Raw genomic sequence first — 26,920 nt, 5'->3', positions numbered from 1 at the left:
TGACATGAGTACGCAGTGATGGCTCCCGAAAGCGACCCAGATTGGTTCCATCGGATTTACATCAGGCGAATTTGGTCGGCGAGACGTCAACGCGAGTACAGTACAATTCTCCTCGAACCATTGTAGCAGTGTTCTACCTCCGAGACGCGGACAATAATGCTAATGATAGATGGCATCGGCGTCGGGAAGACATCGTGCATGACCGGATAAAGGTGCTTCGCAGCTGTTAGGTTGTCTTTGATTACTACCTCGGTTCCATTGCGAACGCAGGACAACATCAAAAATTCAAATGGCTCTAAGCACTATGGGACTGAGGTCAGCAGTCCCCTAGACTTAGAACTACTTAAACCCAACTAACGTAAGGACATCACACACATCCATGCCCGAGGCTGGATTCGAACCTGCGACCGTCGCAGCAGCGCGGTTCCGGAATGAAGCGCCTAGACCCGCACGGCCACAACGGCCGGCTCAACAAATGCCATAGCATAATACTACCCCCAACAGTCTGCGTCCACGGCGCGCTGCACGTTTTGAGCCGCCGTTCACGGTGTTTGTGGAGACGACCATTGACCTGGTGCAGCAAAATTGTAATTCAGCCGAAGAGTCGATGCACTTCCGCTGACCGACGGTCGAATCTCTATGGCCCCGTGTCCACTGCATTAGTAATTGAGGATGTCGTTGGGCCAACATGTGAACACGTAGTGGTGGGTAGCTCCACATTCAACAGTGCACGATGAATGGAGTGCTCCGAAATACTTTTGCGTGCACCAGCACTGTGCTGTTTTGGCAGAGTTGCTAGAGATCACCATCTATCCAGCAGAGAGAAGCCTCCGAATCCCACGTTCTGTGAAGAGTCATGCACTCCAACCATTTAGGGCTCAATGGTAGTTTCACTGTCTTGCTACCTCTTTCCGTTGATGCTCACGACAGTAGCCGGTAAACATTCGACCAGCTTGGACGCTTTCAATAAACTCGTTCACGGGTTCTGCGTAACAAGAATCTGCCCTATGTCAAAGTCGCTTCTCTCTATGTATTTCCCCATTTGCCGCCCATATCATCGCTAGCGTGATCCCTCGTACTTGCATGCTCCGCTTACATGCTTTTATAACGTGTCACGTGCCTGTAAGATCACCACACGGCATCCAATGTCGCCGTGGGCAGTGTTCATAATATTTCGTCTGATCTGTGTACTTCCCATCATCAGATGGAGCGGGGACATTAATAATATCTATATCAGTTCAGTGATATACAGGGTGAGTCGCGTAAGACGTAACACCCCCATTATTCTGTTGGCGATTGCAGGTATCGACAAGCAGTGTTCAGCGAATCATAGCCGACTATGGGGCACATACTTTGGTACACGCACAATAATCACAACGTTTGTATTGACCGAGATAATGGGACGCTATACTTTTTTTACCATCATTCGAACGCTCTGGAAAAGACGCGTATAGTGATATAACGCATGTTGCTATTGTGATTCAAACTTCGCTTGAAAGACGCTGTGAAGTATTGTACGATTGTAGGTCGAGGCGGTCGAAAGCGGCTGCAGGCTGTGAACACGCCTCGCGCCACCCGCAGGCCGAGTTGCCGTGCTCTATGCAGCATACACGGGCTACGCTACGTAGGTAAATCCTCATCCGCCCCCTTTTAAGCAAAGTTTGAATCACAACAGCAACATGCGTTACATCACTATACGCGTCTTATCGAGAGCGTTCGAATGTTGTTAAAAGAAGTGTAACGTCCCATTTTGAAAAAAACATGTACTTGCCTAATTATCCCGGCTATTATAAACGTTGTGATTATTGTGCATGTACAAACGTATGTGCCCCATAGTTCGCTATGATTCACCGAAAACCGCATGCCGATACGTGCAATCGCCCCCGGAATAAAGGGGGTGTCACGTCTTACCCGACTCACCCTGTATATCGACGTATGGACAGCCGATAACTGCTGGTAGACTATCACTTTACCTCGTAGGTAATCTAATTTATGTTTGTTTGTTTAAGAACACACACTAAACCAAAACTAACCGTAGAACACACCCGTCAAAATGGGTTTTCTTGGGAACAAAATGGCGCAAATGGCTCCGAAAACTATGGGACTTAACATCTGAGGTCATCAGTCCCTTAGAACTTAGAACTACTTAATCCTATCTAACCTAAGGACATCACACAAATCCATGCCCGAGGCAGGATTCGAACCTACGACCGTAGTGGTCGCGCGGTTTCAGACTGAAGCGCCTAGAACCGCTTGGACACACTGGCCGGCTGTTTGGAACACTTCAAAGTCCAAACAGGAACCTGCCTCTCGCATTCATGTCGAATCCGACGAATTCTCACACACAGACAGAAGACTTAACACGAAACGTAATGTGGCCTCGCTGCTCCAACGCCATTTTCTGACGCCTGTTAGGCATATACTGTTGATTTCGCGGCCAGGACACGTGCTGCAACGATGGTAACACTTTCGTCTTCTACACGAGTGTTCCTGAAACTACAAGGATCGTAAAGCCACAACTCGCAATGAGATAGCACTGTAGTTGGAAATTTCATCCAAGCAGTTAACAGAACTGGGACCCACTGAGTGTATTGAGGAGCTGAAGTTCAGTATTCTCTAATAACATAACAACCACGGCCTGCACGTACACATCGAAATTACGGTGGGAAACGTTACTCTCAGGCAAATACGAGGTTCACTCCAAAAGAATGCACACTATTTTTGTAAAAATACAGTTTTCATTCTGCTTGAGTGAAAGTTTTACAGTGTGTAGATACATCCTTCCCGCTTGTTTTCAAACTTAGTTCAATATGATCCCTTGAGTGGCGCCGTCATAACATGCCTTCAAGTTCACTGCTGTACTTGACGTTCGTCAAAAGCAACGTGCTTTCATAGAATTCCTGTGCTGTGAAAACGAGACTGTGAGAAACATCCACGAGAGGTTGAAAAATGTGTATGGAGATGCTGCTGTCGATTGCAGTACAGTTAGTAGGTGAGCAAGCAGGATACTTGGTTCAAATGGCTCTGAGCACTATTGGACTTAACATCTGAGGTCATCAGTCCCCTAGAACTTAGAACTACTGAAACCAAACTAACCTAACGACATCACACACATCCATGTCCGAGGCAGGATTCGAACCTGCGACCGTAGAAGTCACGCCGTTCCGGAATGAAGTGCCTAGAACCGCATGGCCACCGCGGCCGGCGCAGGTTACTTGATGAAAGCGGGCACGGCAATATTGTGGATTGTCCCCGCAGCGGCAGGCCTCGTGCTGCACACACTGCAGACAATGTGCTGAGAGTTTACGAATTGGTGACTGCTGACAGACGCATCACAGTGAACGAATTATCACGCTACATTGGAATACGGGAAGGAAATGTTTGCAGAATACTGAAAGTATTGGCGTTAAAAAAGGTTTCTGCCTCATGGGTTCCCAGGATGTTGACAGTGACTCACAAAGAAACAAGAAAAACCGTATGCAGCGAACTTTTGGAACAGTACAAGAATGGTGGAGATGAATTTCTTGAAAGAATTGTGACAGGTGAAGAAATATGGCTGCCTCATTTTTCACCAGAGACGAAGAGGCAATCAATGGAGAGGCAGAAGGAAAAAAAAAAAAAAAATCTAACCCACACCTTCTGATGGAAAAGTTACGGTTACGGTGTTTTTCGATTCCGAAAGACTCTTGCTTGTGGCCATCATGCCAAGTGGAGCCACTGTAATTCTGATGCATATGTGACGACACTGAAGAAAGTTCAAGCTGGACTGAGTCGTGTTCGACCACATCGTCAAAAGTAGGATGTTTTGCTGTTGCACGACAATGTACGGCCACATGTCAGTCAAAAAACCGCGGAAGAGATCACAAAACTCGGATGGACAACACTGAAACACCCGCCTTACAGTCGTGACCTAGCTCCATGTCACTATCACCTCTTTGGGTAACTGAAAGACTCTCTTCGTGGAACAAGGTTTGAAGATGATGACTCCCTTGTTCACGCTGCCAAACAGTGGCTCCAACAGGTTGGTAGGGAATTTTACCGTGCGTGTATACAGGCGCTGGTTTCAAGATGGTGTAAGGCAGTTGAGAGGGATGCAAATTATGTGGAGAAATGAAAACATTGTTCCTCAAGGATGTATCTACACACTGTAAAACTTTCAAACTTGTAGACTAAAATATGAATTAAAAAAAATAGTGGGCATTTCTTTTGGAGTGACCCTCGTAGTTTTTTGTGCAGCAGCAATCGCTGGGAGCTGCTATTTCTGTGCTGCGACACTTCCTTCCCCGAACGCAAGTACGGAGAGAGTCTGAGGTAAGGGGTGTCTTCCCAGCTGCCAGCGTCGGATCGCAGGCGAGAACGGGCCCGCGGAAGGCGACGGTGGAGCCGCCTGGTGGCGCGCGGCGGCGGCAGCGCCGGCTCCGCGGAGGTGCGGCCCGCCAGTTGCGGCGCGACTCTTGAGCGTTGCGGAGCTGTGCGGGGGGCGTGTACAGCGCCAGTCTGCTGGCGCCATCCGAGCGCGCCGGCGCGCCAACACATTGTCGAGCGGAAGCATTCCTTACTACCTTTGGTAGGCCCGAGGCGGTAGCAAACAAGAACCACACAAAAACTGTCAGTCTCATAACAGCTAGGTAATGGATTAATACACGTGTTTGAAAAGAACCAGTGATTCAGGGAGGAGCGACGCAAAATTGCGTGGACTAGTAGATTATAAATAAACAGTGCTCGTGTCGAGGGAGCGAAAAAATAAATTTGCTAGCCGACCTATAGGGGGTGGTCAGTCACGAATGGTTAAGTGCGCTAATAGGGCTGAATACCGGACGAGAATTGTTGGTCCGCTGCAGAGATGACCGGTGCTTCGGAGTGCGTAGTGTCGGCAGGAGTGGCGAAAGGTGCGTGAGGCCGGTGAGCAGTAGCGGTCTCCAGGAGGGTCCAGTGCGAGCATCCGTGGCATGACGGGCGGCCGGAGGCGGACGACGTCGTCTTCGGCGGCGGCTGCGGGGGCGGTGGCGGCCCGCTACGAGGCGCACCTGCTGCTCGCCGCCGCCGTGCTCGCCGCGGTGCCGGCGCTCGGACAAGGTCTGCACACACCTCACACTACCTGCTCCCGGGCGCCGCGGCCATTGTCAGTAGCAAGCGCTTCCAGCCGCAACAATGCGGTGTAGACAGAGGACGATTCGGGCAGGAGCGGGGATAATGCGCGATATGTAGGCCGCTCCGGGGTAGCGTAAAAGAGGATGCCGATCGGTACCGTTGGGCCTTCATTTAGTTTCTCTTTCTGGAAAGAAGACTGTCACTGTTATGTATAAATTTGTTTTCATATGTACAACATAATGTTTTACTGATTACCAGTTTCCAATACACCGGTCATCATTATTTCCATACGAAAGTAATCCATTGGACATAAAAATTGGGAAATGTTATAACTGTAACAAATGGGCAGTACTGCAACTTTAAGAAATAAATGTTTACTGAACATTTCATTTCGAAACATGACAATGTACGTCAATAGATTTCTTCTGGGTGGACACCATAGCCTCAAAAAAATTAAAGTACCGATAATATGACGCAGCTGCTGCTGCTATTAACCTGTAGGGAGCTAATCTCCTTCCACCTAGATAGTATTTTTAAGTCGTATTTGCTAACTGGCTGGTTTCAAACTCTGATCATTCCCTAGTGCATGATACATGATGCACAAAATAACAAGGTCCCCAAAACTATTTGATGCACCTTAAGATAGGGAACTGACCCTATATCATCCACAGACATAGGAGATGTGTGTTGGGCTGCCTATGGCAATGGGCACCACATATTTTCCACGGCAGTTTTACTTTTTTCCTCCCTCTCAAACCCCCCCCCCCCTCCCCCCCACACTGTAGATGTGGAATAAATCTAAAATTATGTCCAAAATTATATATAGCATAGTAGTCAATGGGAAAGAACTCGGAATAGGCATCCACAAAAAACACATGTGTGTGTACGTGTGGTTGTACATATGTATGAGTGGCTTGTGGATAACTATTTTTGGTTGTGTACATTGACGCCCATGCTTTGCGTAACTTATTATTTATAACTCTTTCAAACTACTTATAAGGCAGATTTAGCCACTGTTATATATATGAGAATTAGTAACGAATTAGTGCACAGCAACGCACAATTTTAAAAATAACTTCCTCATAGAAATGATGGCAGGCCTCACATTTATCGACACTGGATACGGTTATAACTGAACTAGTTAGGCACTATATGTATTATTGACGTTATCACTTACTATCGACGTACACTGGATTATTTTCATGGACCTGATGGTGATCTGTCTCATCGAAACTAGTAGTTACAATACTTGCATTAATTGTTTGTATTCATTGTCCTAGTAATCGTAACGATTTTAAATATCAGCAAAGCTACGCGGTACCACATACATATTTTTAAAATTTTGTATTATACTCATTATCAAAGAAGAAACGTAACATTGATTTCAAAGGACAGCTGGGCGACGTGAAACAAACTTTTTAGGCTAATCACAAGTGGGACAAGTGGAACTACAAACCACGCGGGAGTCAAATCATAGTGGCGAGAGATTACGAGGTTGTACAGTGTTCCTAATTATTGCCTGGCACTACCTTCTATAATGAGACCGCGTTTGCTGAGGAAATTAGGTCAAATTACTTAATTTTGAACTACAAAGCAACGAAGTCTTCAGATTCGTAGCTTAAGCTAGTTATTTGGACTATTTCTCATAGGGCAATTAGTAACCATACGGCAACTTATGTAGACTGGCACATACATGTACTCTTTCTGCTATAGGTTGACACATACATGTACTCATTCTGCTGTACACCTTATTATCTAATTAGTTAATGTCACTACAAATCTTTATAGTAAAGCTGCCATTCTTTGCTCGTACCTTCATAACACTTTATTTTCGACTTCGTATTACCTCACAAGGGGTCAATGCTAAAAATTTATAGGAACACTACGTGAAATTTCTTGCATTAGGAACTAAAAGGCGCTACAGCAAAATTCATTATGCATCATCGTGGAGAGTTCATAATGTATGTGGGTTACTTACAGCATAGACTCAGCTGGTTGCTGTTTCTGTCCGAATCAACCTCTGTCTACACCACAATAACAGTGTTGGATTGTGGATGGTACAGACAAACTAAATTAATACCTTTATATTGTCTCCCATTTGCACAATGACACGTTTTACTTGTACTCATATTTCGCATTGAAAACGTGGACGTCGCGATAGCAGAAAAAAAACAAAAAAAAAATTATTAAAACAGTACTTTTTCTCTGACTTGAGAAGATTGGAGGTGAATTTTGTACTTTTTTCTGAACACAGGAAGACAATTGAGGTTTCTTTCATTCAGTTATCACTAATCGACTGCCCACATTGTGGAGATAAAATAGTTTTTTGTGCTAAACTTTTGCTTTAAAACTTAAAACTTGTGTTAATATGGAGCAATGTGCTCTCAAATGAGTTTATATACAGGGTGCTCCATTGATAGTGACCGGGCCAAATATCTCACGAAATAAGCAACAAAAAACAAAACTACGAAGAGCGAAACTCGTCTAGCTTGAATGGGAAACCAGATGGCGCTATGGTTGGCCCGCTAGATGGCGGTGCCATAGGTCAAACGGATATCAACTGCGTTTCTTTAAATTGGAACCCCCATTTTTATTGCATATTCGTGTAGTACGTAAAGAAATAAGAATGTTTTAGTTGGACCACTTTTTTTGGCGCTGTAATAGTCACGTAGTATCATGTAACATTCCACCTGTGCAGACGGTATTTGCTTCGTGATACATTACCCGTGTTAAAATGGACCGTTTACCAATTGCAGAAAAGGCCGTTATCGTGTTGATGTATGGCTATTGTGATCAAAATGCTCAACGGGCGTGTGCTATGTATGCTGCTCGCTATCCTGGACGACATCATCCAAGTGTCCGGACCGTTCGCCGGATAGTTACGTTATTTAAGGAGACAGGAAGTGTTCAGCCACATGTGAAACGTCAACCACGAACTGCAACAAATGATGGTGCCCAAGTAGGTGTTTTAGCTGCTGTCGCGGCTAATCCGCACCTCAGTAGCAGAGAAATTGCGTGAGAATCGGGAATCTTAAAAACTTCAATGTTGAAAATGCTGCATCAGTATCGACTGCATCCATACCATATTTCTATGCACCGGGAATTGCATGGCGACGACTTTGAACGTCACGTACAGTTCTGCCACTGGGTACAAGAGAAATTACGGGACGATGGCAGATGTTTTGCACGCGTTCTGTTTAGCGACGAAGCGTCGTTGACCAACAGCGGTAACGTAAAGCAGCGTAATATTCACTATTGGGCAACGGAAAATCCACGTTGGCTGCGACAAGTGGAACATTAGCGCCTTGGCGGGTTAATATATGGTGCGGCAATGTGGGAGGAAGAATAATTGGTCCCCATTTTATCAATGGCAATCTAATTGGTGCAACGTATGCTGATTTCCTTCGTAATCTCCTACCGATTTTACTACAAGATGTTTCACTGCATGGCAGAATGGCGATGTACTTCTAACATGATGGATATTCGGCACACAGCTCGGGTGCGGTTGAAGCGGTATTGAGTAGCATATTTCATGACAGGTAGATTGGTCGTCGAAGCACTATACCGTGGCCCGCACGTTCACCGGATCGGATGTCCCCGGATTTCTTTCTGTCGGGAAAGTTGAAGGAGATTTGCTATCGTGATCCACCGACAACACCTGCCAACAGGCGTTAGCGCATTGTCAATGCATGTGCGAACATTACGGAAGGCGAACTACTCGCTGTTAAGAGGAATGTCGTTACACGTTTTGCCAAGTGCATTGAGGCTGACAGACATAATTTTGAGCATTTATTGCATTAATTTGGTATTTACAGGTAATCATGCTGTAACAGCATGCGTTCTCAGAAATGATAAGATCACAAAGGTACATGTATCACATTGGAACAACCGAAATAAAATGTTCAAACGTACCTACGTTTTGTATTTTAATTTAAAAAACCTACCTGTTCCAACTTTTCGTCTAAAATTGTGAGCCATATGTTTTTGACTATTACAGCGCCATCTATCACAAAGCGAAAAAAGTGGTCAAACTAAAATTTTCATATTTCTTTACGTACTACATGAAAATGTAATAAAAATGGGGTTCTTATTTAAAAAGAAAACGCAGTTGATATCCGTTTGACCAATGTCAGCGCCATCTAGTGGGCCAACCGTAGCGCCATTTCTTTCCCCCTTCCATCTAGACAAGTTTCGTTCCGTGTAGTTTTTTCGTTTGACGCTTATTTGGTGAGATACTTGGCCCGGTCACGATCAACAAACCACCCTGTATATTTATCAAGCTGATTCTTGGCGGAATGTCTACAGTGCTACGGATGTTGTTGAAACTCACAAGCTTGGAATTTACTGAACAACAAAAAGGCTTCAACACACGTCGTTCAGCCAGATTGTCTGGAGTACTTCGAATCATCGTGTCCCACTTCCTCTTACACGACACAAAAATGTCTATAATAGTTACGTTGGGATATCGTGGTGATCAAGACCCATCCCTGATTATTCAGAGGCTGTGGCAAACAGCCTGGTGACAGACGCTTTACAGATATCTAGTGGGAAAACATCTAATTTATTCCTGCCAAAGTTTAGTGTTTTATTGTGTCTCCTCAACTGAAGTACTGTTACCAAATTCATTTGGTATTCGCTATTCCGATGCATATGTGGGATTTAATTCGAACGTGAAGTAAAACTGATCAGTATCTACATACCGCAGTGGACTCGCAGTTAGAATGTATCGCAAAAAGACTTTATAATTTTCCAAGCCATGCACTACAACTCATTACACACTGTCTACAGATCTGTGGGAGGATTAAGAGTATTCAATAAAGGTGAACCACATTTGACAATTCAAATGCAATGTGTTGTCCTCATTTCCTTGACATACTATGGCAAAGACTTAGGTTAACAAATACTATTCAGTTATTAGTTACGCTTCAAAGACGAAATTACCGTATTCCAATTTAGATTTTTTTCAATGGTTGGTTTTACCTTCAGTCATGAAGGCTTTGTGCCTACCGACAATATAAATATAACAATTAAACATCGGAACTCGTAATAATGTAGGTAATCACCTTGAAAAAAAAAAGGTTTAAACTCCCATAAAAAGTATATTAGTTAAGATATTATTTTAAAGAAATACATCATCATAAATTGTGGGTAACTGCTAACGAAGGCTCTTCTTCAATGACCGGTGCTAGATACTGTCAGATCGCGTCAAAAGTTTCAAGCGCGTACGGCAAAAGAATAACGACAGAAAAATTTTCATGGGGTGACAATAAATCTACTGAGGACTCCGCGAAGACTAGGATAAAATCTTTAGTCATAAAGTGTAGTGCAGATATGGAAGAAAAGGAAACAATCCCACACAAATACATTACCACGGAAATTTGTAGAGCGCGTAAGGACGCATAAAGACAAAAAGCAATCTCCAGGATCACTCGGAGTAATGAGTTAAAAAACAAATGTAAGTCCAAATAATATGTACTACATTTGATTACCGTAAGTAGCTTTTTACAGCGACAGACGTGTTACAATATTTTTTGAATACGTATTACTTTACTATGTAAAACGATTTTACCGGTCAGTTTCTTGTGTAGATAAACTTTGAAAAAGGGGTATCAGGTGTAGTAAAAAATTATCCTCGAATATCTGACCCGTCGAAGTGGCTTCTAGTGGCGACATTCCGTTCGAGAGCGACCTGCTTTAAAACAGTGTAATCATCTACATCTACATCTACATGACTACTCTGCAATTCACATTTAAGTGCTTGGCAGAGGGTTCATCGAACCACAATCATACTATCTCTCTACTATTCCACTCCCGAACAGCGAGCGGGAAAAACGAACACCTAAACCTTTCTGTTCGAGCTCTGATTTCTCTTATTTTATTTTGATGATCATTCCTTCCTATGTAGGTTGGGCTCAACAAAATATTTTCGCATTCGGAAGAGAAAGTTGGTGACTGAAATTTCGTAAAAAGCTCTCGCCGCGACGAAAAACGTCTATGCTGTAATGACTTCCATCCCAACTCGTGTATCATATCTGCCACACTCTCTCCCCTAGAACGCGATAATACAAAACGAGCTGCCCTTCTTTGCACCCTCTCGATGTCCTCCGTCAATCGTACCTGGTAAGGATCCCACACCGCGCAGCAATATTCTAACAGAGGACGAACGAGTGTAGTGTAAGCTGTCTCTTTAGTGGACTTGTTGCATCTTCTAAGTGTCCTGCCAATGAAACGCAACCTTTGGCTCGCCTTCCCGACAATATTATCTATGTGGTCCTTCCAACTGAAGTTGTTCGTAATTTTAACACCCAGGTACTTAGTTGAATTGACAGCCTTGAGAATTGTACTATTTATCGAGTAATCGAATTCCAACGGATTTCTTTTGGAACTCATGTGGATCATCTCACACTTTTCGTTATTTAGCGTCAACTGCCACCTGACACACCATACAGCAATCTTTTCTAAATCGCTTTGCAGCTGATACTGGTCTTCGGATGACCTTACTAGACGGTAAATTACAGCATCATCTGCGAACAACCTAAGAGAACTGCTCAGATTGTCACCCAGGTCATTTATAGAGATCAGGAACAGTAGAGGTCCCAGGACGCTTCCCTGGGGAACACCTGATATCACTTCAGTTTTACTCGATGATTTGCCGTCTATTACTACGAACTGCGACCTTCCTGACAGGAAATCACGAATCCAGTCGCACAACTGAGACGATACCCCATAGCTCCGCAGCTTGATTAGAAGTCGCTTGTGAGGAACGGTGTCAAAAGCTTTCCGGAAATCTAGAAATACGGAATCAACTTGAGATCCCCTGTCGATAGCGGCCATTACTTCGTGCGAATAAAGAGCTAGCTGCGTTGCACAAGACCGATGTTTTCTGAAGCCATGCTGATTACGTGTCAATAAATCGTTCCCTTCGAGGTGATTCATAATGTTTGAATACAGTATATGCTCCAAAACCCTACTGCAAACCGACGTCAATGATATAGGTTTGTAATTAAATGGATTACTTGCCTTCCATTGACATATTTGAACAGGAAGTTAGAGAAGCATTTAATCTCTAGATTTGTGATTGTGCATCCTGACTCTGGAAGGCAACGGTTCCGTGTTCGAGCCCCGGTCCAGTAGACATTTTGAAACTGCAAGAAAATTTCATTTCAGCGCATCTACCGGAGAGTGAAAATTTATTCTTGAAACAATCCCCTATGTTGTGACTAAGCCATTCATCCGCAATATGGTTTCTTCCAGCGGTGGTGGTTCCGCGACTTACTGAGCAGAGCTTCTGTGAAGTTTGTAACATGGGAGAGAGATACTGGCGGAAAGAAGGCTGTGAGGGCTGGTCGTGACTCGTGCTTGGATAGCTGGGTTGGTAGGGCACTTCCACATGTCGGCGATAGAGGAAGGTTCCGTTTTCGAGTCCCAGTCTGGAAAATAGTTCCACTCCGCCAGGAAGATTGAAAATGAGCACAGTCTCCAATGCAGAGTGAAAATGCATTACCGATATTGAGTCAACGTAATTCCCTACTGTGAGCTAACAAAAGAAAATAGGACGGAAATGACTCTTTTAAAAAATCTTACCTATGTTTATTGCCAATAAACTTATATTTTTAATAATATGAAATAAATGTCAATTATATGTTTTTTCAAAACAATCAAATAATGTATCTGTACATTATGAAAACATAACTTTGCTTAATTCACCGTCTTCGTATGGTGTCTTGTTCGGGGCAATAATATTTGAAACTCGGAATGATGTCTCAGTTTATACTTTAATCCTGTCTAATGGCTTTAAAAAAGTTACTCTTGAGCATGAAGTTTGAATTTTAGCTGTGTTTCGTCTTCTTTTCTTGGAACGGAACCGACAAGGAAACACTTTTCAATCCCTCAATGAACGGTTTTGAAGTGACGTTCTACATTCCTTTCTTCACAAATGGTACACTTGCATAGCATAGCAAACATGCATAATTTAGTCCTACATCTGGTTAAAGAAGTAATCGGTTCTCCATTCCGAATGTGCTAAATCAAACTCATCATGTCAATACTAATGTCTGCTCAGTTAACACCAGTACTCAAGAAAGTAAATAGGAGAAATCGGCTGAACTATGGCCGATATCACCAATGTCGGTTTGCAGTCGAATATGGAACTTACAATGTCCAAACACTATGAATTACCTCGAAAAAAAAAACGATCTATTGTGAGCAGTCAGCACAGATAGAGAAAATATCGTTCTTGTGCAACACAACCAACTATTTATTCTCATGAAGTAGTGTCTGTTTCCGACATGGGATCTGAAATTTGTTCCGGAATACTTTTGGTACCGTTCCTCACAAGCGACTTGTAATCACATTGCGTACGTAAGGAGTAATGTTTCCTTTGCAAGACTGGGAGTGTGATTTGCTTCAGAAAGGTTACAGTTATCCGGTGTTCCCAATGGAAATATTATGGGCTCTTTGCCGTTCTTAATCTATATAAACGGTTTAGGAGACAGTCGGAGCAGCCCTCTTAGATTGTTTGAATATGATGGTGTCATTTGGCCTCTAGTAAAGCCGTCACAAGTCCAAAACCAGTTGCAAAATGATTCAGACAAGATACCTCGATGGTACGGAGGGCAGCTGCTCAACCTAAATAATATAAATTGCGAGCTTGAAAGCATCCGTTAAATTTAGTTTATATGATAAACCGCACAAATATAAAGCTGGTCAATTCAATTAAATACCTAGGGATAACAATTACGAACAACTTAAATTAGAACGATCACATTAATGTGGAAGGCAAATCAAAAACTTCGTTTTGTTGGTAGGTCGCTTAGGAGATGCAACAGGTCTACTAAAAAGACTACCTACACTACTATGGAGTAAGGTTGCGCAATGGTCAGCACACTGGGCTCGCATTCGAGACGACGACGGTTCAAACACGCATCCGGCCATCCTGATTTACGTTTACCGGGATTTCCCTAAATCTCTTGAGGCAAGTGCCGGGATGATTCCTTTGAAACTGCACGGCCGACTTCCTTCCCGATCCTTCCCTAATCCGATGGAGCTGATGACCTTGCTGTTTGGTTCCCTCTCCCAAATCAGACAAAACCTACACCACTCATGCCCGTCCTCTGGTGGAGTGCTGGTGTGTGGTATGGGGTCGGTGCTAGATAGGATTGACGGAGGACATCTAAACAGTTCAAAGAAGGGCATCTTGTTTTGTATCATCGCGAAACAGGGTAGGGAAAGTCACGGATATCATATGTGAGGTACGGGTGGAGTGACAATCATTAAAAATGAGTGTTCTAGGTTACCGAGAGATATTTTCTGAAAAATTTAAATGTCCGACTTGCTGCCCCGGCTGCAAAAATATTTTGTTGACGCAGGTAGCAACGATTATTGTAGTGAAATAAGAGAAATCAGATCTCGCTTGAGAAGGTTTAAGTGTTCACTGTTCCCACACGTTGCCTAAGAGTGGAATGGTAATGAAATGTGTGAAAGTGGTTCAACGGACCGTCTTTCAGGCACCTCATTGTGTGCTGCAAAGTGGCGTAGTAGATATACATTTCGACATACACACGAAAAGTATAACGTGCGCAATCTCGTGCATACACAGTCAGCTATGAAAATATAGTATTGTTGAGTAACAATGGCAACTGCGAGGGAGAAACACACAGTTGTTATCATGAGCGCTGTCTAACCTCAGCAGATCAGTCCAGGTTAACCAACCTGTACGTTACCGGGATCTACTGATAATTATCGCGTAAGCTACTTGTTGCTCGATATCTAAGGTTCAGCGACCATTGCTCTAAACTGTAGCCCAGAAAAACTGGATCGAGGATGCTCATTCTACCACCTACAGTCTTCTGGCGGACGTAATACACAGTATGTAACGAGTATAAGTGAATATATTTGTATCCGTGACTGAAGACAATATACTGAACAAAATTACATTAGTATTTAGTTCATTTGCAGACTAATAATAATAGAAATCAGTAGAACGTTTTTAGATTGGTTAGTGCCTCCAAGTACATAGGGCAACAGCAAGCCATTCCTGTGTATTCTTCCCTAGGCAGCAGGTCAGGTATTAAATTCTGAACGCCTGGACTAAAAACGGTGAGTCTGTATTTGACACGTGTAGTTCACGTACAAGGGGAGTGTACGGACAGTGATACGATTCATACTGACAGGGTGTGTATTGAGCGACTAGGACTTCAACATGTGCAACCAGAAGAACAAAACTCTCAATCGTTTTCGAGAAAATGAAGTTTCAACGTTTTTACACTATGGATGGTCGCCATTAATCCGTAAGTTCGCAGCCAAGCGAGTAAGCGTTTAGGTACACAAGCGCGTGATCTCTGGATCGAATCCAACTGTCGATACACCTTTTTTCCATTCCCACATAATTCTAAAGCAGATTTATTATGACAGTACTAATTTTCAATATTTAATAATTCATTTATTATTTTTACAATCTTTATCTTTAAGAAGGGAGATATTTTTTCCTTAAGGAGACTGAATACGAAAGTGCCATACACAACACCTTCCAGTCAAATCAGTACAGCAATTTTATTTGTTTTACTGTATCTCCATACATGGGAATTATAATGTGTAACCCATGGATGGAGCACTGTACGAATCAGAATGATACTGATCATAAACAAGACAACCGTTAATTATTGCGAAATATAGTAAATGTAATTAGAGCGGAATTTTTATATGTCTATTGCAAAACAAACTTGGTTCGCATTCATAAACGATCCTCGGTGACCAAAATAATTCAGTCGTGTACGACGCATATGTGCTGTTAGAATTACGCGGAATGAAAAAAACCAAATATAATGACATCGAGATTCGATGCAGAGATCTGGTGATAGTGAAAATAGGCGCCTACTCCTTCGGCTGCGAACTCCAAAATATTAGCGACCATCAAACCAATAACTTTTTTCTTTGAATCATCAGTCTACAGACTGGTTTGATGTAGCACATCCGTGTCAGCCTCTTCATCTCAGTGTAGCACTTAACGACCTACGTCAACAACTATTTGCTGCGTGTATCCAACCTCTGTCTTCCTCTGCAGTACATAAGCACTCCTAAAAAGTTCAAATGCGATTTTCTCACAACTACTTGAGAGTAGGGTCGCCCTATTTACATATGATAAAGTTCTAATCATGCCAACACACCCTGCAATTGTCAGTCAGGTAGGTGGGGGGGAAGTACATACGGTATCCTTGTTAGTGATGTAGTTCTAAATCTACATCTACATAGATAAGCCACGAGCCACTGCACTGTGTATGGCGGAGAATACCCTGTATTATTATACCTACTTCGTTTCCTGTTCCACTCGAAAATAGAGCGAGGGAAAAACGACTGTCTATGTGCCTCCGTTCAAGCCCTAATTACTCGTACCTTATCTTCGTGGTCCTTACGCTAAATGTTGTTGGCGGCAGAAGAATCGTTCGACACTCGTCTACAAATGCCGGTTCTCTAAATTTTCTCTACAGTCGTTCTCGACAAGATCGTCACATTCCTTCCAGGAATTCCCATGTGGGTTCCCTAAGCTTCTCTACAACACTTACGTGTAGTACGAGCCTCCCGGTAACACATCTAGCAGCCCGCCTCTCAGCTGATTCAGTATGTCTCTTGAATCCGGCCCGGTACGGATCTGAAACACACGAGTAGTACTCAAGAGTAGATCGCACCAACGGCCTATGTGCGGTATCATTTACAAGTGATCCAGTCTTCCCTAAAATTCTCCCAATAAACCTAAGTCGACCATTCGCCTTCCATACCGCAGTTCTCACACGTTCGTTCCATTTCATATCGCTTTGCAACGTTGAGCCCAAATAATGATAACGTCTTGACTGTGACCAGCAGGGCACTAGTGAAGTGTTTCCGAACATTATAGATTTCTTTTTCTTGCTCATCCTCATTCATTTCCTTTTTTTCCACATTTAGAGCCATCTGCCATTCATCAAACCAACCAGAAATTTTGTCCAAGTCACCTAGTATCTTCTTGCAGTCTCAACTTCTGCACCTCACCGTATATCACAGCATCATCACAAAACAACAGCAGATTGCTGCCCGCAATGTCCACCAAATCATTTATTTATGCAGAGAACAGTAGTGGTCCTGTCGTACTTCCCTAAGACGCTCCTGACGATACTCTTGTCTCTGACGAACACTTGCAGTCGAGGACAACGTACCGTGTTCTGGTATTCAAGAAGTCTTCGAACGACTCACGTATCTGTGAAGTTATTCCATATGCTCGTACCTTCGGTAACTGTTGGCAGTCCCCACAGAGTCAAGCGCCTTTCGGAGATCTATAAATACAGCATCTGCCTTTTGCTCTTCATCCACAGTTCGCAGCCTATCATGTCATAAAAGGACAAGCTGATTTTAGCACGCGCGATGCTTTCTAAAACCATGCTAACTTGTGAACTTAAGTTTCTAGATCTCACGAAAGTTTGATATACCCGAATGAGAATATGTTGAAGGATTCTGCAGGAAACCGAAATCAGGGATACTGGTCTGTAATTTTGCGGATCCGTTCTTTTACCTTTTTTATATACTGAAGTCGCCTGCGTTATTTTTCCAGTCGCTTGGGCCTTTTTGTTGGGCGAGAGATTCACGATGAATGCTGGCAAGGTAAGAGGGTAATGCCGTAGAGTAATCTTTGCAAAACCTATCTGGATTCCATCTGGGTCTGATTATTTATTTGCTTTCAAATCTTTTAGTTGTTTCTCTACACCGGGGATTCTTCTTACCACGTCGTCCACACGCGAGTCAGTCCGATGGTCAGATGACTGCATGTTTGTCCGATTCTCCTGTGTGAATGATTTGTTGAACGTCAAATTTATAATTTCAGCTTTCGTTTCGCAATCTTCAGCTGCAACTCAGACTGGTATACAAGGGACTGAATGGATGGCTTAGACTTGCTTAGGGATTTTACATAGGACCAGAATTTTCTCGGGTTTCCGTCGGATCTTCTCTAGTCTGGGTAATTTGACATTGGCCTCTCGATATATATATTCTTTACTGTCATTTCTTGTGAACAGTATTAGCTTAATCCCAAGAAAAAGCAGCTTTCACTCCGTTAATACTCGGCAGAAATCAAACCTGCATTTGGACTGGACTTCCTTAAGTCTTGTGCAGAAAGGTGTGCAGTATACTGCTGCATGCATTTTCAATAATCTACCACTCGAATTCAAAAATCTTTGCAGTAATCCACGAGCTTTCAAATCGAAATTGAAGAGTTTCCTCATTCTGTCGAGGGGTTCCTTGAAAAATTAAGCTGATTCTTGTTGTACTTTTGATTGGGTTTACTTAAACTTATGGACTGGCTTTTTCGGGTTCATAAACATTTATTTTTATATGTTATTACTGTTGTGTTGTAAATTCATGTACTGACACGTTCCATGACCTTGGAGATCTGCTCCTCAATCAGATCCTACTGAACTTGACGTGTAATTAAATAAAATAAATATTTTGCTAAAATGTGACCGTGGTAGCTCGTGTATGCTGCGTGCATAGGTCTTTTCACAGACGCACGAATTTCTACTAATCTTTGCTTGTCATCATCCGTACGTTCTCTTTTGTATCGAGAGTACAACGGCCTCTGCTTTCTCAGCATGTTGCGAATTTCGTTATTAAATCATTCTAGATCTTTTCCGCCCTTTATTTATTTGCTAGGCACATAACGCTCGAGACCATGATTTACAATTTGCTTAAAATTTACCCATACTTCCGTTATGTCCATGTCACTGGAATTAAGTGACACAAATTCACTGTCTAAGTGAGATGTTGAAAACTACTTTCTGTGGTGTCTAGCAGTTACTACAATGCAGAAAAGTCAGGTCGTCATGATTGTGATGTGATTGTGGGAACTGTTCGACGTAGAGGAAAAAACAACCGACATACTGTGTGTACATATTAAGATGACACACATAAAAATATCTGCATAGTTGGTGACTGCTTTGTCGACGACACATGAAACTGTAATCCGGCCCTTACTCCTAGAATCTTCAATTTGTAAAACGAAGGAGGGGAAGATTAGGCTTCAACGTCCGCTCAACATCGAGGTCGTTACTAGCACAGTAGAAGAATTCGTAGCGTAATAGGTAAGGATGCCGGCCGTGACTTTTTTAAGGGCAACTATCAGACAACTCAGACCCGGAGAGCCGCACCGGATACGAAAGACCGTCCTCATGAGTACGATTCTAGAGTCTTGCCACTGTGTCACCTCGGTCGGTTTGTAAGAGAGGATCTATCCAGTGCGTAGTGTGATGATCCCAGTACCCACCGGAGATAAGCTGCGAAGGCGCGTATACGCTCCTGTTCACTGCTTAAGGCACAGGAGCTCATTAGGCTTGTACCGACAATATGCCGCCACTGCTACTGCTGTTAACTCGCAGGCACCTAATCTACTAGCAATATTGCGCTTCCAAGTTATGTAATACGCGGTAGTAATTATGAATCATCTTAACATGGCTGTGTGTATGTATGTGTGTGTGTGTGTGTGTGTGTGTGTGTGTGTGTATGCAGTCGCGAAGAGAGGAGTGGCAGAGAGGCTGGAAGAGGGTGAATGAGGCAGAGGAGGAGCGGAGGAGCGAAGGAGGTACAGCAAGTGAAAACTAAATGCAGAAAATAAATGAACTGTGCCGTCGTTTAAATACCTTTGTGTTTTGCGGCTGATTACTAAATTTCAAAGCCCAGAAGTGAAAACGTAATTTTTCCCTCATCGAGTGATTGTGGTATGCGTCAGTAACAAAGATGACCTTCGTCTTCGTGGATTACTCTTATAAAAAGTGCTGCCTAACAGCAAAAAATGTGCAACCAAATTGCTAAAGCTCCTGCGTAAACCGACATTTTAAAGTCTGGTAAAGTTGAGGCTGCGCTTTCTTGAAACACTTTTCAGTGCTCCACACAGATTCGTAGTATCCTGTGACCTATATGGCGATGCCACACTATAAATGATCATGTCATGTAGTAATCACAGTCTCTTCCTGTAACATATGTGGACAAAGATTTCAGAAACCAAAACTGACTTCAAAATTTCTCTCTTGGCTTCCCGAGATGATGGTGTTAGATACCAATAAGACATGTGCCCTTCAGAAAGTAACACATAAGAACTTATGCTTCTAACTGAACCAGTACGTCTGTGTTCCGTAAATTTGATGTTGCTCTTTACTGGAACTCTATGCTGTGTCCTAGAGAATTTCGTACTTTTCTGTCAATTTCCTTGCGCGATGCCACACCATTAAATTTTGAATCATGCAGGTATCATAAACTTCACCTGTATCATATATAGATTATACGTGCACCGTGAGAAGATTTCAGGAGACAGAACTGACTACAAAATATTCATCTCTAAAGTTCTCGAGATGATGGTGTTGACACCAAAGTGTGAGTGAGCTTAAAAAATGCCACGTAAGAGCAACGTTTGTACAACACTACTATAACTACACTGTATCTACAGTGTTACTCAAAAGATGGACTGAATTTAACTTATTTGCATTTCACGAGATGTAAATGGGTCATGAAAAGTATACATATCGAAGGAAAGAGTTAGCTCCTAAGTTAAGTTTTGTTAACCACTAGTTGCGTAGACAGCCGCTAGGGCGGTGACAGTTCTAAACGGCAGCTAGGTTGGTCGGGCTAATAACCTGCTATGATTAAGGTGGCTTCGTTGAAACAGGGGGTTTCCTGCGTTTCAAGAATTTGCAAGAAGTGAGTGAGCTGTTACAGTGCAGCGGGAATTCATCGCCGATTCGGCATTGAACCACCAACTAGGAAAAGCATAAGCTGTTGCGATGAACTCCGTAATGCAAGACATGCATCTTCGCATGGGGTTGAATTTGGCTACCACTTAGATGTTTCCTGTTCCGCAAAGGGAGGATACACTGAACATTTGGTGTAACATGTGTTTAGAAAAATGATATATCTTTTTTAATAACAGTTAATTTGTATCCTGTTACTTTAATACTGTAATTCTTATTGCATTTTATTCTTTACTATGCCGCTGATAATTCCATATGTTGCTTTGGACTTTTTTGTGCAATGTCATACGATAGAATATCTTATCATTTAAATAAAAATCGCTTTCTTCTATTGTTACTAATACTGCTCTACGAAGAGGAGTACATTGGAAGTTCGTCAGTCACTAGAAAATGAATGCTATCAAGTTGTCCCCTTCATTATCTAACACGTAAAGACGTGTTCAGTGCTACGTCTACAAAAGCACAAGTGACATACATAACTGGGATCAGTGAAATGGTACATGCCACTTCAAATTATCTTTTTTATCAGCATGTGAGACTCGTTAATCGCATCTCCTAAGACTGGTGGTGACCGGAATCCGAGTTCCACCGAGTCAGCTAAGTCCATCATCCACCTCGACTAGAATGAGAGTTCAGTAATCACTGCCACATAAACGCAAACACACACACACACACATACACAAACACATACAACAGTACACACGCAGAACACACACACACACACACACACACACACACTCACACACACACACACACACACACACACACACACACACACACACATACATACACACCAACCAGAAGACACCAGTGTAACAACTACAAACGTGACACAGTGGTTTGGAAATGGGAAACAGCGGAACTGAAACATGCAGCTGGAAATTCGCATATACACTCCTGGAAATTGAAATAAGAACACCGTGAATTCATTGTCCCAGGAAGGGGAAACTTTATTGACACATTCCTGGGGTCAGATACATCACATGATCACACTGACAGAACCACAGGCACATAGACACAGGCAACAGAGCATGCACAATGTCGGCACTAGTACAGTGTATATCCACCTTTCGCAGCAATGCAGGCTGCTATTCTCCCATGGAGACAATCGTAGAGATGCTGGATGTAGTCCTGTGGAACGGCTTGCCATGCCATTTCCACCTGGCGCCTCAGTTGGACCAGCGTTCGTGCTGGACGTGCAGACCGCGTGAGACGACGCTTTATCCAGTCCCAAACATGCTCAATGGGGGACAGATCCGGAGATCTTGCTGGCCAGGGTAGTTGACTTACACCTTCTAGAGTACGTTGGGTGGATCGGGATACATGCGGACGTGCATTGTCCTGTTGGAACAGCAAGTTCCCTTGCCGGTCTAGGAATGGTAGAACGATGGGTTCGATGACGGTTTGGATGTACGGTGCACTATTCAGTGTCCCCTCGACGATCACCAGAGGTGTACGGCCAGTGTAGGAGATCGCTCCCCACACCATGATGCCGGGTGTTGGCCCTGTGTGCCTCGGTCGTATGCAGTCCTGATTGTGGCGCTCACCTGCACGGCGCCAAACACGCATACGACCATCATTGGCACCAAGGCAGAAGCGACTCTCATCGCTGAAGACGACACGTCTCCATTCGTCCCTCCATTGACGCCTGTCGGGACACCACTGGAGGCGGGCTGCACGATGTTGGGGCGTGAGCGGAAGACGGCCTAACAGTGTGCGGGACCGTAGCCCAGCTTCATGGAGACGGTTGCGAATGGTCCTCGCCAATACCCCAGGAGCAACAGTGTCCCTAATTTGCTGGGAAGTGGCGGTGCGGTCCCCTACGGCACTGCGTAGGATCCTACGGACTTGGCGTGCATCCGTGCGTCGCTGCGGTCCGGTCCCAGGTCGACGGGCACGTGCACCTTCCGCCGACCACTGGCGACAACATCGATGTACCGTGGAGACCTCACGCCCCACGTGTTGAGCAATTCGGCGGTACGTCCACCCGGCCTCCCGCATGCCCACTATACGCCCTCGCTCAAAGTCCGTCAACTGCACATACGGTTCACGTCCACGCTGTCACGGCATGCTACCAGTGTTAAAGACTGCGATGGAGCTCCGTATGCCACGGCAAACTGGCTGACACTGACGGCGGCGGTGCACAAATGCTGCGCAGCTAGCGCCATTCGACGGCCAACACCGCGGTTCCTGGTGTGTCTGCTGTGCCGTGCTTGTGATCATTGCTTGTACAGCCCTCTCGCAGTGTCCGGAGCAAGTATGGTGGGTCTGACACACCGGTGTCAATGTGTTCTTTTTTCCATTTCCAGGAGTGTATTACAATTTGCCACGGCTTCCCTCAAAAACAGGTAGCATATGTCGGGATGACTGCTTTGATAAATGCGAACTCTCAATCAGAGCTTGTGTTGCGTGACTAATAACTTCATCATTAACGAGGTATTAGTTCCTTCTGTTCTTTCTCCTATTATTTAACGTAAAAAAATATTCCAAAAGCTGATACGCCTACAGAAACAAAAATTTATTGCAATGCATTTTTTTCATGTCGTATGCCAAAGCGAAAAATTTGTTAAAAGACAATTTCGTTCAACACCTTGGCTCTCATTTATCTGAAGCGATCAACTGCCATCGTGGATGTTTCATTTTCAAGTGTTTAGCTATGATCTCGTAATTCTGCTCAGTATCGTATGTGGGGAAATAAAATACCTGTATATTTAAGTAACCTACGAACATACTATGCACCCACATAGGACGACAGTGTAGAATTACGAGGTTAACAGCCCAAGTGAAATGGTACTCTCTTTCATTCCAATGCAGGTTAGCAGAGAAGGACTATTACTTGACTATAAAAATAATGAAACACCTACGACGTCTTAAGGAAAAAGACTTAGAACATTCCAAGCGCATCGTGTCTAGTTGGGAAAGATAAAGTTAGCGTTGTAATGGCTTATGGTAAAAGTTTTCCAGACAACGAGTGCGGAGCTTTGTTATGACTGGTGTCGTAGTGAACTCTCAGCCGTGTTACGTTCAGCTTAGAAGTGAGGCTGAATGCAACGACGTTAGGCCGGCAGCGTTAGTTCAGTAAGTATTTATGTACCAGCTGTCTGTCCAAAGAGTCGTCGAGCGCTTTATTTCCGGTGTGTCGGAAGACGTTAGCAGATTCGTTTCTGGTTTCTTTAAGTGGAGTCCTGTCAAATAAGACTCGCCAAGTGTTTAATTCGATGTCTAACATCAGTGGAAAGTGTCAGCTTCTTTGTCGTCAGAATTCATTTTAATCTCTTTTTTTATGGTCTCCTGTAAGAAACTAACACCTGTACGGAGTTCGAGAATGTCAATATCTCATTCATTAAACTCACTCAGGCTATGCCGAGCCATTCTTCTTGCGAGGTAGGCATCCACCTCCTTCATTTATATTTCTCGTGGTTTTAGTTGAACAGGCGGCGTTGTGAGGTACGTCTCTGTGCTTAGCGCTGTGTCTCCTAATGATGGGACATCAGCTGAGGAACCAAAAAGCCCAAGAGATATACCCTACACCACACCCTAATGCCCACATAATTAAAGCCACCAACAATCTGAGTTTCCGTAGTTAATATAAATTACTTAAATTGCTCAAAATATATTTATTTTATCTCTCTTCACCCGAATTAGTTTTCCGTGTCTACCGATTTGGATGATGCAGATAACAATGAGTCTGTAAATGCAAACAGAAAGAGCTGAACATCAGTGCTGTAAAAGAACAAGTGCGAGAGCCCATTAAGCGCAACACCTCTTAAGGAAGAGGCATCACTTGTAACTACAAGGGAGACCAATGCTCTAGCCACTTCTCTCGCTTGTCATTGTAGTAAACACTGATCTGATCGCCTGCTATTTGGCTGTAACCTCTCTAACTCTTAAACTCCATAACGGGTCTTCACTGGAACAGACCGTTCAGGAAAAGGATAAAAAATACCGTGTTGTTGTTATTTGTGGTTATTTTGCAATTTTACTGCCCGCCGTTTCTAATCCATCATCAGTCGATTAAGTCCTGTACGTAACTGAGTCAGTAGCCTCGACGACAAAGAAACATCGCAGCGCGGAGTGGACACGTGGTTAGAGGCGCCTTGTCACGGATTGCGCTGCCCCTCCCGCCGAAGGTTCGAGTCCTCCCTCGGGCATGGGTGTGTGTCTTGTTCTAAAATAAGCTAGTTTAAGTTGTGTGTAAGTCTAGGGACCGATGACCTGAACAAAGATAGAGATTTGGTTCACATGACTCGTAGTTCAGCCATTTAAATGGTGTTTCTCTAACAGTTTGCAAATTTCCAGAGGCGATACGTTGTGTTATTATTTTATTGACACACAGATCTGAGCAGGCCGGCCGATGTGGCCGACCGGTTCTAGGCGCTTCAGTCTGGAACCGCGAGACCGCTACGGTCGCAGGTTCGAATCTTGCCTCGAGCCTGGATGTGTGTGATGTCGTTAGGTTACTTAGGTTTAAGTACGTCTAAAGTTCTAGGGGACTGATGACCTCAGATGTTAAGTCCCAAAATGCTGAGAGCCATTTGAGCCATTTTGATCTGAGCGATGTTTCAATTCTGTGACATGAGATTTGTCATCCTATTTGTATTTTTGATATTATCTGTTATGGGATGGAACGTCATTCATGTATCCACAAGGCACTACAATTCAAAAACTTCTTGATGATTAGTAATAACATCTGAAACTTATAGTAACAATAATGATAACCACGGATGCTACTGTTAGAAGATTATGGTTTCAGATAAACAGCGATAATAATAATAATAAAGTAATAATATTGTGACAAGACTAGACGCAGGTGCATCCAGGGGTGAAATGGAAGTGCAATACTATTGTAAGAGAGAAAGATTCAGGTGGGATGAACCAGCTGGTGTCCTTGGGAAGTGAGACTGATGTGGTGGGAAAGGAGGGTAAAGCTGAAATGGGGCACTGGCTGACTTTATTTGTTGCATTTTGAGGCTGCAGACGGGTTTCACTTCGATGATGTGGCGGAGGACATTTAGAAGTCGGGTTTTTGCTGCTGAAAACAGACAAAGCGTTTTTGCGGTATAGTGGAACAGGAAGGATTCTACAATACGTGTATTCGCGATTGCGAATATGGACAAGCATCAGCTGTAGAATGGAATGACAACAGTGATAATCTGTGCCAGATCGGGACGCGATCTCGGATTTGCCGCTTAATGCGAGCGGAAGCCTCACCATTGAGCTGTAGTGGACAACTTACGGCCAGAACCAAACTTCCATGTGTCGTCAACCATGTTTCTACAGCCTGTACTCGTACATCCATTTCGTATATTCACTCCCAGGTGTGACACTTTGATTGGAACAAACTTGCCCAATGGCGGTAGATACATATGGTATTTCAGCGCCTGTGTTATTCTGAATTACGATTCAATGTTCCTTTGGGCATGCGTGCATCTCCAAAGAAACTTCGCATCGTAATTCAGAATAACACAGACACCGCAATATCGTAGGAAAGATTCTGTTCTGATGAACGTAAGATAAATGTGTTAAAGCTAAGGAAATGCAGAAGTGGTTGTAAACGTTTATCAAAGGGTAAAACCGAAAATTAATCAAATTCTGCGCACTTGTACTTAGAGAGAACAGTTAGGCGTGAGATGGTGAAACATAGTCAAAATGACGTATATCACTGACTTACGACACGCAAGCATTCATCACCAGATCCAAGCGCGGTGAATTTTCCTCGCAAGTGAGGATGACGTAATGAAGAAGTGTTTTAATCAGGTCTCAAGAAAAGAGAATTGTGTCTTGTTGTAGGATGTGTAGAGATGGTGCCTTTTGCATGTTATTGTTATTTTCTCTAGCGCATTTTTGAACATCATCAAGACCATGCTGTCACCGATCTAGCTACATGTTACCTACTAGCATTTCTTATTAAGAGTGATGGCCATAAATCTTCGCTACAGATTAAAACTTTGCGCCACACCGGGACTTGAAGCCGGGACCTTTGCCTTTCGCGTGCTTGTGGCATATCAACTGCCCTACCCTAGCTCGTCGTCACGCCTGTGAGGACGTGGAGTCGTGATCGGGTATGG

The 26,920-nt window shown here is 43.6% G+C and overlaps 1 protein-coding gene across 1 annotated transcript in view; it reads left to right on the top strand.

Moving 5' to 3' along the window:
* The first annotated feature begins 4,438 nt into the window (after positions 1-4,438).
* Positions 4,439-26,920, top strand: part of LOC126267526 (synaptogenesis protein syg-2-like) — a 973,159-nt gene continuing 950,677 nt past the window's right edge. The window contains exon 1 of the mRNA XM_049972828.1: positions 4,439-5,076. Within this exon, the coding sequence (XP_049828785.1) occupies positions 4,950-5,076 (127 nt within the window). The 5' untranslated portion in view covers positions 4,439-4,949. The remainder of the gene's footprint in view (positions 5,077-26,920) is intronic.

This window comes from Schistocerca gregaria, chromosome 4 (genome assembly GCF_023897955.1).
Source record: "Schistocerca gregaria isolate iqSchGreg1 chromosome 4, iqSchGreg1.2, whole genome shotgun sequence".
Lineage (NCBI taxonomy): Eukaryota > Metazoa > Arthropoda > Insecta > Orthoptera > Acrididae > Schistocerca > Schistocerca gregaria.
Note: the sequence above shows the minus strand (reverse complement) of the source record. Positions and strands in the feature narration are given on the sequence as shown.